Here is a 12,933-nt window from a genome sequence, read left to right on the forward strand (position 1 = left end):
TCAAGTCCCACATAAAAACAACGTATAAACACCTACATATATATCACTTCCAGAATTACAAACCGGAAACTTTCAAACTATTCTATAACAGAGATTCCAATTGTGAACATCAACCAATATTTCATAAAACAAGCATAGAACAACCAGAAGTTAGATATACTAACACCATAACATATCCGATTCCAATTGGAGTTAGAAATATTAAGGCCAATCTAAAAACTCTATACCACAAATACCATGACTTTATTGCAAAATGAAAGCCAAATTTTTACTTTCAGAGTGAGCATTGAATGTTATAGAAATAATATCAACAGAAAAAAAACATTCACACAGAGAGAGAGAAAGAAAGAAGATAATTGAAATTCCTGTGGTTGTATATGGAGAGAGGATCAAGTCAGATCGGTTCTAGAGCCCGGATTTGTTCCTAAGAATAAAAGTTTGTGGGAACAAATCAAGTAAACAACACAAATCAAACTAATTGTATCCATATATCTCTAACCCAACCACAAGTGACAGGTTGTAATGCCAATCTAATTAAGCATGTTTCGTCTGCAGAGTTACACTGACATTACTAAGAAATCGAGGATTGGGGAAGAGACTCACTTGTTCCATAGAAAAGGAGAACCAGGGCAGAGTCTAGATTTGTTTCCTCCACGATTGGGATCGCTGCAAGGCTGTCGGAGATGGAGAAGATGAAGGGGTCACCGGCAGATCGATATTCAAAGTGTAAGACCTGGGAAGAGGAAGAAGGGGCGAAGGAATCATGCGCTAAACTTACTATTTAACTCTAGAGTTGTTTCCTCCTCGATTGGGGTCGTTGCACTGTTGGAGATGGAGAACATGAAGGGGTCGCTGGCAGATCGCTATTCAACGTGTAAGACAGTAAGACCTGGGAAGAGGAAGAAGGGCTAAGTTGAATTACGAATTAACCTTTAGTTAAGAAATTTAGTTAAAGGTATTTTTTTTTTGAATTTTTTTATTTATTTTTAGCAATGAATGTGATTTCACTTAGTTGTCCGCATGAATTTATTTCTAACTGTGTTCCTAAGGGTAGTTTTAAGAGGATAGTTGCTGTCTTGTTATGTTTGAAAAAATAACAGACCCTTGTTATGTTAATAATTCCTCCATATTTTATTATAGTGTTATTTTATGTAAAATTGATAATGTTCTCCCCGAGCCACTCCAACTCATGCATTTCTTTCCCCCTGCCCATGATCAGGGCCAATCAGAGTCAGCCCAGCCCGACCCTAAGGATAGGTCAAGGTTGGATTTTTCTGGTCTTGAGTCAGGGTCGGGTCGGGTTTGGCCCAGCTAAGGGGGCTTAAGGTTGGGCTAGGGTTCTATAAAACCCGACCGGTTGCAACCCTACTAATTAGTAATAACCCTTAAACGGGTTCAAGATCTTTTCCACTCCATCGACAAAAGGAGAAACAAGGCAGAGTCTGCAGTAGCTCAACTCTTCAGAATTCATGTCCAGCATCGCAGCAGCTAGCTAGCAATTCCGACTGCAATTTTATTTCATTGTATTTTCTGTCTTTCAGTTTGTAGCATGTAAACAGCTTCATCGATTCTGCGTTTTTCATGTTTTTACACTAAAAAATGGCCTGTTACATGTGTGTTCATCATCTTTGTCTTATTTTTTTGGGCACCCAAATAGATGCCCTAGTTGTCATTCTTTTGCACTCAATAGGGTTTCTTTCATGCTCCAGTTGAAAGGGTGTGGGTTTTATTTCTTTTTTTTCTATTCAGTTTTTTTTTTTTTTTTGGTGGAATTGGTTTAATTGTTCCCTTGTTGTTGAACTTGCAACTTGTGGGCATGATAGCAGAGAGGGCGTTTCGATTTTGATATGGAAGAGAGTTTCTTTTCTGAACTAGTGTCTTCCCACCTTGAATGAGCATGCTTGTGGTTGTAACTGGGTTACTTGATGAGACCACAAGGCAATTTTTTGAATTTGGTCTGAGATTAATATCTCTATCTACTCTCTCGGTATTCCTTTCTTCTGCTTCTTATCAAACTGATCAATGGGGATGGTTCCCAATTATGAAAATAAAAACACATCCTTATTAGAGTTCAGTAGGGGAACCTATTATAACTTTGCACTATAGACACCCCACCCATTTTCTCCCCCAACCCCCCCCCCGGGGGGGGGGGTAGAGAGGAAGAAAAAATTGACGAGTAGAATAGTAGATTTTCTTCTGAATTGTAAAGTGATTGAGAAGCCTGGACTTGGAGTTGAGGTACAAGAAAACTAAATTTGAACAGCTTGACTATGGGAAAAGAACTAAAGGGAAAAAAAATTACGCGAAAAGCATCAGAAACTAGATGGTTTGAGTAACTAAAGGTTGTCTAGCATTTAATGTTGATTACGAGCACATTAGCAAACACATTGAACCTTATTTGAGACGTATAGCACATGCCATCCCCCCACCACGCCCCCCCCCCCCCCGTCCCCATGTCAATTATCCGAAAGTAATTTTCCACCTGGATTTGATGATGCATTTACAAAGAATAGCAAAGCCGCGAAAGAAATGAACAAAATTTCTCTGTTTTAATCCCTCAAAAAATGAGATAATTGGGCTATGTACATTTTTTCTCATGTAACTCTACTGCTTTTTATTTTTAACTTTCATTCTCATATTAGTTTCTTAGAGAAGCATTCTGTAATATATGGATATTGTATTGCAGGAGAAAAAATCTGTCCGCCTTACTAAGGAAGTTACTTTCATATATTTGCTCTTATAGGACAAGTTTCTTATGTTGGCCAACAATGCTTCTGTTTCTTCCTTGAGTTGATATCCATCATTTTTAATTCCCCCGAGTCTCTAGAAGAAGATTTGGACACCATTGTACTGGCTCAATCCAACGTGACTTTGGTGTATCTCTCTGTCTTGCTTGCTTGCTTTTGTGGAGTTAGTCAGAGGTTCTACCATCAGTCATCATTTAGAATCATATCGATGGGGCCAACCAGTAAAGATCTTTTGAGCTTGGAAAGAGAGAATTCTTCAATCTGTGCAGGTCCCTCTCTTATTTTTGAGATTGTTGTTGGTGTTGATTCTTTGATTTCATTGTTTGTGGTGATTCATTAATGTGTCCTTTACAATTTTTTGATTTCTGAAAACCCTCTTTGTTGGTTTTCTGCAGAATCTATCCTTCATGTTTGCAAAAAGGACTGTGTCTCTAAAACGCCCAAACCATCTCAGACTAATGAAAAGCTTTTTACAACTTCTGTTCCTGCAAGTGAAGGTAATTTTGTAATGGGATTTTCTTACTGACTCCCCCTCAAGGTGTCAAATACTTTGTAACCTTACTTTTATGCCCTTTAGTGTCATTTCATATGCGTACTCGAAAACTTTGCAAGAAAATAACATCGTTTAATAATGACATAATGATTTGTCACTTTCAAATTATTTTTGAAAACCTTTTTATACCCCTATCGTAAAAACCTTTTGAGACTAAAGTCAAGGGGCAATTAAAAGGTGTCAATTTCTATGTATAACCTAAAGAGGTGTCATTCAGACACTCCTTTTTTAATTCACTGGTTAATGAATATTCACAATTTACCCCCCTTTTTTTTTCAATCAGCTGAGTTTGCCAGCAGCACTGGAGAAACAACCCATGTTGTAGAACGTGGGGCCTGAATCTGTGAGATCTGATGCATATCATTCTTTCATGGATTTCTAACTGGTCTACTATTTCTCTTGACTAACAATGTGAGTCCCTAGACAAGGAAACCTTGGGTTAAAGGTTATAGGAAACTTGTACAGTCATATGTATGCCCTCTCTATAATCGTAGGAAACCCTAATTCAAAGGAGCTACCGAACAGATTTATTAGTGTTTCTACCATTTGCCTTTCAAAGGATGGGTGTTTCTGCTTAATTGAGAAGCTGAGCTTGTCAATAGCATTGGAGCAGCAATCCGTGTTTGAGAACATGGGACTTGAATTTTGACATCTGCTGCATGTCATTCTTTCGTGGATTTATAACTCTATATTCTGCACTGACTTTTCTTTGCCCCATTAAATCATTTCCAGCAGTCTCCACAGTTAGCGAACTTGGAACTTCTAATTCAGTTTAATTAAGTTAATATGAAATACTATTGAAAAATATGAACCGTTTATCTCTAGGTAACCAAATCATGAACAAGGCCCATTAAATCATTTCCAGCAGTCTCCACTGTTAGCGAGCTTGGAACTTCTAGTTCAGTTTAATTAAGTTAATATGAAATACTATTGAAAGTAAGAACTATATATCTCTAGGTAACCAAATCAAGGACAAGTCCTTTTGTTTTCAACCTGGTTTACAATGTGAAGCTAAACAGGCTTACATGGAAAAAAGCAGTATCCCTGTCAGTGTCCATAATGCTTATGTGATATTCACCCCCCCCCTCCACAATAAATGCTTATGGGATGCTTGACAATTGACATGTTAAATTTTTTAAAATTAAAATTTACGTGCTCTGCAAATTTGTCTTTTCAAAACTCTTGGTTATTGTATCATTGGCATCGTCGCTTACTGTACATAGATTGACCTAGGATTGGAATTGCCTTACGTTTGTGTATCCTTTCTTCTTCCCTGCATTCATCACTTCCATGATGATGCTTTTAGGTTAGCACATGAGCTTTTATCATTGAGCAGTGTAGCATCCACTGTAGCAAACGCATTGATGGCGCTTGAGCGCTTGATTAGGAGAGTTGATGATTTGAGTGTTGTTAAATAGTATAGCGCAGGGGGTTTTCTGTTATGTCTTTGTTATTGGTTGGGATTAGCTGTTATTATGTTAAACTATCCTTATTTGTATTTTCCACCTTATTATATATGTGAAACCTAGGCTTATGGTAGGCTAATCTGAATCCTACTGTGAGCTCTAGGGTTCTTCTTTTCTCCCATCGAGTTCTCTCTTTCTCTCTTCCTTCATTCTTCTTCTTCCTCTCTACTCTTGTAGGTAACTAGGTACTGATTTCCTGGTTTTTATATTGTCACATGTTATCAAAGCCAATGTAATCAGCCCCTACTATTGTATCCTTTGTTTTGAAAGTCCTTTAGGATTTTACCTTTGTGGTTTGCAACAACCTGTGCTGCCATATCAATTTTATGGAACCCTAGTTGGTAACGACACAAACAACCTATGCTGTCGTATCTATTCTTTGTGGGTATGCTTGCACTCAAAAAGGTTATCAATGTTATGATCTTGTCGTGCGCCAGTAATTTGTAAGTGCTGATGTCACCTTTTTTGAAACCACACCGTATATTTCTGATGAGAATCGTAGGATCGATACAGACCTTTTTAGTCCTCCTCCTACTATTCCTACTATTATTCCTCTTACCTACTCAACTACTACTTCACAATTAGTGCCACTGCAGGTGTATAAGCACCGTCCCAAGCCATCTTCAACGATTCCAACTGAGTTTTTACTGTCCTCTATTTAATTAGACTCTTTGCTTGAGGATCCTTCTACCTCCACTGACTTGCTAGTTGCTCTTAGTAAAGATATTCGTTGCTGTACTAAAAAATCTAATATTTTTTATTGTTGAAGTGTGTAACGTATCTAGGTACATTATAGTGTCTAGGTTCATTATGCACATATTAAATATGCTAGATAAGGATTGAGTCATCCTTAGCTAGCATTCCATATTTGTAGTCATCTCAAATTATAAATAAAGAGGTGGCCTCTGTCAATCTGACATGCCAATCTATTCTCTCTAATCCTCTCTTCTCAACTTGGCATCAAAGCCTAATCCTTTTGGGTATTTTTCCTTCTCTTTTTTATTGGAGATCTCACCGCCATCATCACCGTCGAGGCTTCGGCCTCCCATGGGAAGCATGGTTGACTGAATATGCTATTCCTGCATGTTGCACCATGCTGACCATCACCTGACCGCTGACCATGACAATTGTTGTCACTCCGCTCACCGTCTAAAGGCCTCCATGGCCCTACCGACCTTGGTCGGCTTCACCATCACCATCACTAGGCCCTAGTGGTCCTCCAGAATCTCGTGTCACCACTGCCTAGCTCCTTGCGCCTCTGCCAAACTCCGCCTACCTCTGCCAGACTTCCAAGCCGCTACCAGGCCACCGCCAAGCCAAGGCCTTACCAGGCCTCGCCTGCCTCTACCTGCCTTTGTCGACCTCTGTCAGGCCCTCCAAGCCTCCGCCTACCTTCGTCGACCTCCACCAGACCTCCGATAGGCCCTCCAAGCCCCACCTGCCTCTACCAGGCCATTTCAAGCCCCGCCCTGCCCTCGCTGACCTCCTCCAAGCCTCTACCAAGCTCCGCCAGGACCTTTCAGGCCCCTGTCGGCCCTCCCAACCTTCAATAGGCTCCTGTCAGCCCTTCCAGGCACCCTGTCGACCTCCCAGCCATTGCTACGCTCCTTGTCGACTTACCAGGCTCTTCCAAGGACATCTGCCCTACTTTTGTGTCCTCTCGTGCCTGCAACATAGCCCCTTCACCTATTTTTGGTTGTTGTTGGCTGCCTAAATGTTATAATTAACGTTGCCCAGCCATATTTTATTGTTGTTGACTTCTTCGCTTGCTGCCTTAGTAACTATTGGTCTTGTGATCATCTCCTTCACATTCAGTGAGTGTTCCATCTCTTTTGTGTCCTCTCATGCCTGCAACATAGTCCCTTCACCTATTTTTGGTTGTTGTCGGCTGCCTAAATGCTATAATTAACATTGCCCAGCCATATTTTATTGTTGTTGACTTCTTCGCTTGCTGCCTTAGTGACTATTGGTCTTCTATATTACTGTTGTGATCATCACCTTCACATTCAGTGAGTGTTCCATCTCTTATTTATTATGGAAAGTTCAGCAACCTTTACAGGAGCAATAAAAGGTAGTGTGGTGGGTCGTCTTGGCACCCATGGCCATAACTTTACTCTTCCAATTGGACCAACAAAGTTGAATGGGTCTAACTACCTTACTTGGTCTCGAGCTTGTATTCTCACTATTCGGGGCAATGCCCTCTTAGGGTACTTGATTGGTAATATCCCCAAACCATCAGATACTGGGGGCCACTAGTACATGGATGGCTCATGATGCCCTTGTAATGTCATTTTTATTGAATTCCATGGAACCCACAATTAGTTCCAGTTTAGTTCTGTTGAACTCGGCAAAGGAATTGTGGGATACTGTCTAGAACACCTATGCACAATCAAACAACTATGCACAGATCTATCAGCTGCGTCAACAGGTTCGGGAAACTACGTAGAAGGAGTTATCACTCCCTGCTTATTACTCTGCCCTTAATAACTTGTGGCAGCAGCTGGACTTCTACCATCCGGTTTCCATGGTTGACCCTACAAATGCCCGCACATTTCAGAATGAGTGCGAGATGGAAGGCATATATGAATTTCTTACTGGGTTGAATGCAGAGTATGATCAGATCTGTGTCCAAGTTCTCAGCTAGGACTAGTTTCCTGCCTTACTTGAGGCATACAACCTGGTTCAGCATGAGGAACACCGTTAGTCCCTTATGATATCGACTATTACTCTTGCCCGTTCAACTCTCACCTGTACTCCTCAGCTTGATGTGACCAAACCGGCTGCTCCTGGGAATGAACCGGTTAAGTATAACTACTATGGCCGCTCACGTCACACTAAGGAAATTTTTTGGAAACTTCATGGTCGTCCCAAGGGAGGAGACGTGGTGGAAAACAAGGAACCACACACTCTCAGGCTCATGTGGCTGATGCTAGTAACAATTCTTCAATAGTGGTCCCTACTTCTTCACCCTTCTCGTCTGAACAGTTAGTGGCTCTCCAACATATGATGGCTCAAATGGGTACTGCTACTCCTCCTACAACATCTTCCACCTTAACTTCTCATCTTGCCTAGTTAGGTATATTCCTTGCTTTGTCCCAACCTAGCCCCTCTTGAGTCTTGGCTCCTGGATTCAGGAGCCTCTGACCAGATGACCAGCTCTTCTGACATGTTTAGTACATATGCCCCCTATTCAAGTAAGGACAAGATCTGATTCGCTGATGGATCTCTCTCTGCCATTTCTGGTAAAGGCACTATTTCTTGTTCTCCAACCATATCTCTTCAGTCTGTCCTTCATGTCCCTAACCTGTGTGCAAATTTACTTTCCATATATCGTCTTACTATTGACTTAAACTGCAATGTTCACTTTGTTTCCACTCATTGTGTCTTTTTCAAGATTTGGTGATGGGGGCAAAGATTGGATATGGTAGGGTGAGAGATGGACTTCACTACTTGGATCCAGTACTTCCTACAACATCTCCTACAGTCTCTGTGCACACTCTTCGGGCTGATAGTCATCTTCAGCAGTTACATCAATGGCATCGCTGTTTGGGGCAACCTTCTTTTCCTATTTTTCATCGTTTGTTTCCTTAATAAAACATTGTCCATAGGGAAGTTTTACTTGTGATGTGTGTGAACTAGCTAAACACACTCGTAGTTCTTATTCATCTAATGACAATAAAAGTAGTATTCCTTTTTCTCTTATACACTCTTGACTTGTGGGGACCTTCTCGTACTGTTTCTCGGGGTGGATACCGTTGGTTTATTACTTTTATTGATAACAGGACTCGTTTAACCTGGGTGTATCTCCTTCGGACAAAATCCGAAGCTTTGTCTTGTTTTCAATCTTTTCATAATATGGTTTAGACTCAGTTTAATGCTCAGGTTCGCGCCTTGCGCAGTGATAATGGGACAGAGTAATAGAGTATATAGCTGTTCCCTTTCTCAAATGTCTTGATGACCATGGGATTCTCTCACAAACTTCCTGTGTTTGGACACCAGAACAAAACAGTATCCCTGAAAGGGAGAACTGATATCTCCTAGAGGTTGCCTGGTCCATTATGTTTACCACCAATGTCCCAAGTTTTATCAGGGAGATGCCGTTTTGACTGTTGCCTTCCTCATTAACAGGGTCCCCTCCGCTGTTCTAGACTTCAAAACTCCAGTAAGTCAGCTTCTTGATCCTGTTCTTGCTTCCCATCTTCCTCTTAGAGTCTTCGGTTGTGTGTGCTTTGCTCACAATTCTCCTACTTGTTCGAAGTTAGACCCTTGGGCTTTCAGGTTTATTTTTCTTGGATACTCCGCATCGCAAAAGGGGTACCGATGTTATCACCCTCCTTCCTGGAAGTTGATTGTTACCATGGATGTCAACTTTCATGACGATGAACCCTTCTATCTGCCATCCCTTCAAGGGGAGAGTAATCTTGAGGAAGAGATGCCTCCAAGTGAAAGTTCCCTAAGTTCTGTTGTCATTGATACTATCCCGTATAGGATTCAAATCCCTCATATTTAGGCTTATAGAATTATCACATTACAATAGTTAACCCAAAATATTAAGCTCATGGCCCATATAACCCATCACACTCAAAATTAAGCATATTAGTCCATTCTTGGTCCAATTTGCTGGTCTGATTTGCTGCTGGCCTTCTTGCTCTTTTGAACTGCATCAACTCTCCCCATCTTGAAAAAAAACTCATACAGGAGTTTCATAACTATGCCGAATCAGATTCGAACGATCATCCTTCAATCGGAGGTAGAATTTAGCAACCCTTGATATCGTCCCGTCAACGTAGTGGCTATGCTGTCCTTCCATAGCTCTGATACCAAATAATAGCATATTCTAATCACCTAAGGATTAGGGTTAGAGAATCTAACTCCAGAATTGTAGAGAGTATATGAACCAAAACCAGCAATTGAGATTTAATTAAACAGAGAAAAGACAAGTCTGAGGTGGCCAAATTTTTGCTCGAGTGGGTTAATAGGGAAGGAGAATAAGTCATTAAAGTTTAAACCAGAACCAACGGTCAGATTTAAGCATATTTGGCGATTACTAAAATATTAACTTGCTGGTAAATTGGAATCAGATATAGAAACGTCAGTGTAATAACAACTAGAAGGTAGAATAGCAAGAGAAACCAAAATCATGAGTGAATGGATTTAGTAACTAGAGAACCAACATGGGTCATGGAAAGTGAACATAGAAAATAGAAACTACCAAAACAGAATTAGAAATTAGAGAACAGCAATAAGTAACTCACAGATTAGCAACTTGAACCAAAATAGAAACATGAGAAAAGAATTAGAAAGTAATGCAAACATAATAGCAAGTGTTGTGCAAAATAGTAACTAAAAGGAATACCAGAAATAAGACAAAGAATGGTGTAGCCACAAGGTTCAAATTATGGTAGAATACTGCTATCAAGGATAGGAAGTGATGGGGAAAAGAGAAGAAGAAGATATAAGATAGAAGATGAAGGATATGAAATAGGCTTCCCGCCTAAAACTTGACTAGCATCTCATCAGTCCCATTTGGCATCCCACCAAGGTCTTCACTGCATCTCACAACAAAGGAGTTCTGAATCTCACAGAAATCAGCTAGCTTAAGATTAACAAATTGTTCAAAATGTTCTTAGTGGGTATGATCCCTACTCTTTATTTATAATTTCATGGAAATAAGGAAAATAGGAAACCCCTATGTATGATGGGGAGAATCTCTTATAATTTTATTTTTTTTTGGATATCTCTTATAACTGAAGTCTTATTCAAAATAGAAACTATTCTAGAACTTTAATAAAATAGAAATTATAGCTAGATTGTAGCACATCTATCCAACTCTGGGGAGGGTCATAATGTACATTATATATTTTACATATTACTTATTTATAGTGTTTTATACTTCAAAACTGTATTTTGCATATATCATAAGCATTTCCATGTGTTTCTTGACCATTTCCATATGTATCTTGCGTTTCTCCAAAACAATACGATACGTCTCTTAAAATCACCCTTCTGCTACGATACCGGATACCGATACATTAAACTTGCATATTAGTCCATTCTTGGTCCAGTTTGATGGCTCGGTTTACTGTTGGCCTTCTTGTTCTTTTGAACTGCATCATATGGTTCTTTCCATTGTCTCAGTTCTTGGAAAAGTGAAGGCTTTCTTAGGAGTTATGGAGGAAGCTAATAGAAGGTTGCAGCTTGATGCTCAGGTATAAAGAATAACCAAATAAGGAAACCATTCTTCATTACAGTTTGATCCCTCCCCTCTTAATTTATGGCTCAAGTGCACTACCCATCCGTGTGCAGGAGAAATCTTGTGAAGAATATGATATCGAAGTGCTCACCGGGAATGAAACTGAACATGTTGAAATGGTTAGTGAACTTCTATTTCCTTCCCCTCCCTTGGACAATCCTAAAGCCTACAGATTCATTTACTGAAATCAGTTACTGTGTCATGTAAAGGATTTGTTGCTGGGTGTTGCTGATCTTCACACCCCAGAGGCTGTAGCAGCTGCTGAATCTGCCATGGCTGGCTCGCAACCACCATGTACATTGGGAACTGCTAGTAGTGGATCATACTCAAAAAGCAGTGATGATGACAGTGATAGTGACGGTGACAGTGACAGTGATGATGGTGATGGCAATGGTGATGATAGAACATGCTCATCTGAAAACTTGAAAAACCCAAAGACAGATCTAGACAATTCCTTGGATAATGATCAGCCAAACAAGAGAGCAAAGATTATTGAGCTCCAATAAAGCAACATTTGGTTGGGGATGACGGGAACTGGATATGTTGGCTTCAAGAGTTACTGAATCAAATTTGTGATATAAGTAATTGTTTAAAATTAAAAATGGTTGTGGAGAGAGGTAGAGGTTTAGTAATCTGTTTGGAAAGGACTATTGAACTAGTTTCTGTGTTATTTCATGTAGGTGAGTATGAAGTACTGCAGTAGTTACTCTTCTGTACTGTTCTTTTTATGTTACTGGTGCAAATTGTGGTATGGATTCTTCTTGGTTGTCTTAGGGGGGGGAGGGGGGGGGATATAAGTAGCCTTAGTACCTTGATAGTGCTGGGTATGATATGATTATTTGGTCTTCAGCCCTGAGAATTCCGAGACCCACTGTCATATCATTCTTAAGACACCCCCCCCCCCCCCCCAATTTGGTGTATTCACGCAGGTTTTAAGTGGGACTAGATCCCAAATCTGAGGATTCACATGTTAGATTTTACCAGGGGAACACACTAGCACCCTAAGAGGCTAGCTAAACTGAACATTCAGCTCTGCCAAACAATTTCAAGCTTGTAATTTTCTTTATACCCCTTCGGATGATACAAAAAGTTCCAACAGTTTCAAAAGCTTAAGATATATATAATGATGATCTAATGGTTGATCACTCAAGAATTTTACATGTGTATTGTCGGTTTATAAGAAAAATGAAACTCTTTTAAGTAGTTCACGATCAGTCTTGACTTGAGGGGTTCGTATTGATATAGGTAGTTATGAACAATGCATTTTGATGTACCAATGGTTGATGTCTTTCTGACTATATATCGGTGCATTAAATTCATAGTGTTTGACTGTATTTGAAAGAGATAGTTAAGATTCTTTTGATTACTCGATTTTGGTAGTTGGGATCTTTTAAGTGGGATCCATCCATTTCTGGTGCTCACAATCCCAAACATACATGCTAATCTAAAACTCTAAAACCCATGTACGGTTCCTGAGGCCCAAGACCACAGACCTTCGGTTAAAATACTCCTGATTTCTATTTTCTTCATGGGTAAGTTTGTTTACAGAAACGTAACAGTGTCTTCCAATGGAAATCATTGGGCTGTGGCCCAAGACCACAGTCTTTCGGTTAAAATAGACGTGTTTTCTACTTTCTTCATGGTGAAGTTTGTTTACAGAAACGTAACAGTGTCTTCCAATGGAAACCACAGGGAAAAACATGCTATATAATGGAAAACCCATCACAAAGTTCATCTTATAAATATGCATGGCCGAAAGGGCGCGCACCTCAAACCTGGTCATGAATGACGGTGACAAAAAAGACCAGGCAGTATACAATGCAAAAGATTAAGGCAGTGTTTCGTATGCATTCTAGATCGGTTTCGCATTCTTGGATTATAAAATAGTTCTTTTTATGGTCTGAGCATACAAAA

The 12,933-nt window shown here is 39.9% G+C and overlaps 1 protein-coding gene across 1 annotated transcript; it reads left to right on the forward strand.

Annotated features, from left to right (window-relative positions):
* The first annotated feature begins 2,213 nt into the window (after nucleotides 1–2,213).
* Nucleotides 2,214–11,777, forward strand: LOC122644654. The gene is made up of 5 exons (XM_043838041.1): nucleotides 2,214–3,016; nucleotides 3,143–3,244; nucleotides 10,905–10,975; nucleotides 11,073–11,138; nucleotides 11,229–11,777. Exons 1-5 carry the CDS (start codon nucleotides 2,956–2,958, stop codon nucleotides 11,523–11,525), a joined length of 597 nt encoding a protein of 198 aa, XP_043693976.1. The 5' UTR covers nucleotides 2,214–2,955; the 3' UTR covers nucleotides 11,526–11,777.
* Nucleotides 11,778–12,933: the final 1,156 nt, after the last annotated feature.

The sequence above is a fragment of the Telopea speciosissima genome, chromosome 11 (assembly GCF_018873765.1).
Source record: "Telopea speciosissima isolate NSW1024214 ecotype Mountain lineage chromosome 11, Tspe_v1, whole genome shotgun sequence".
Taxonomy (NCBI): Eukaryota; Viridiplantae; Streptophyta; class Magnoliopsida; order Proteales; family Proteaceae; genus Telopea; species Telopea speciosissima.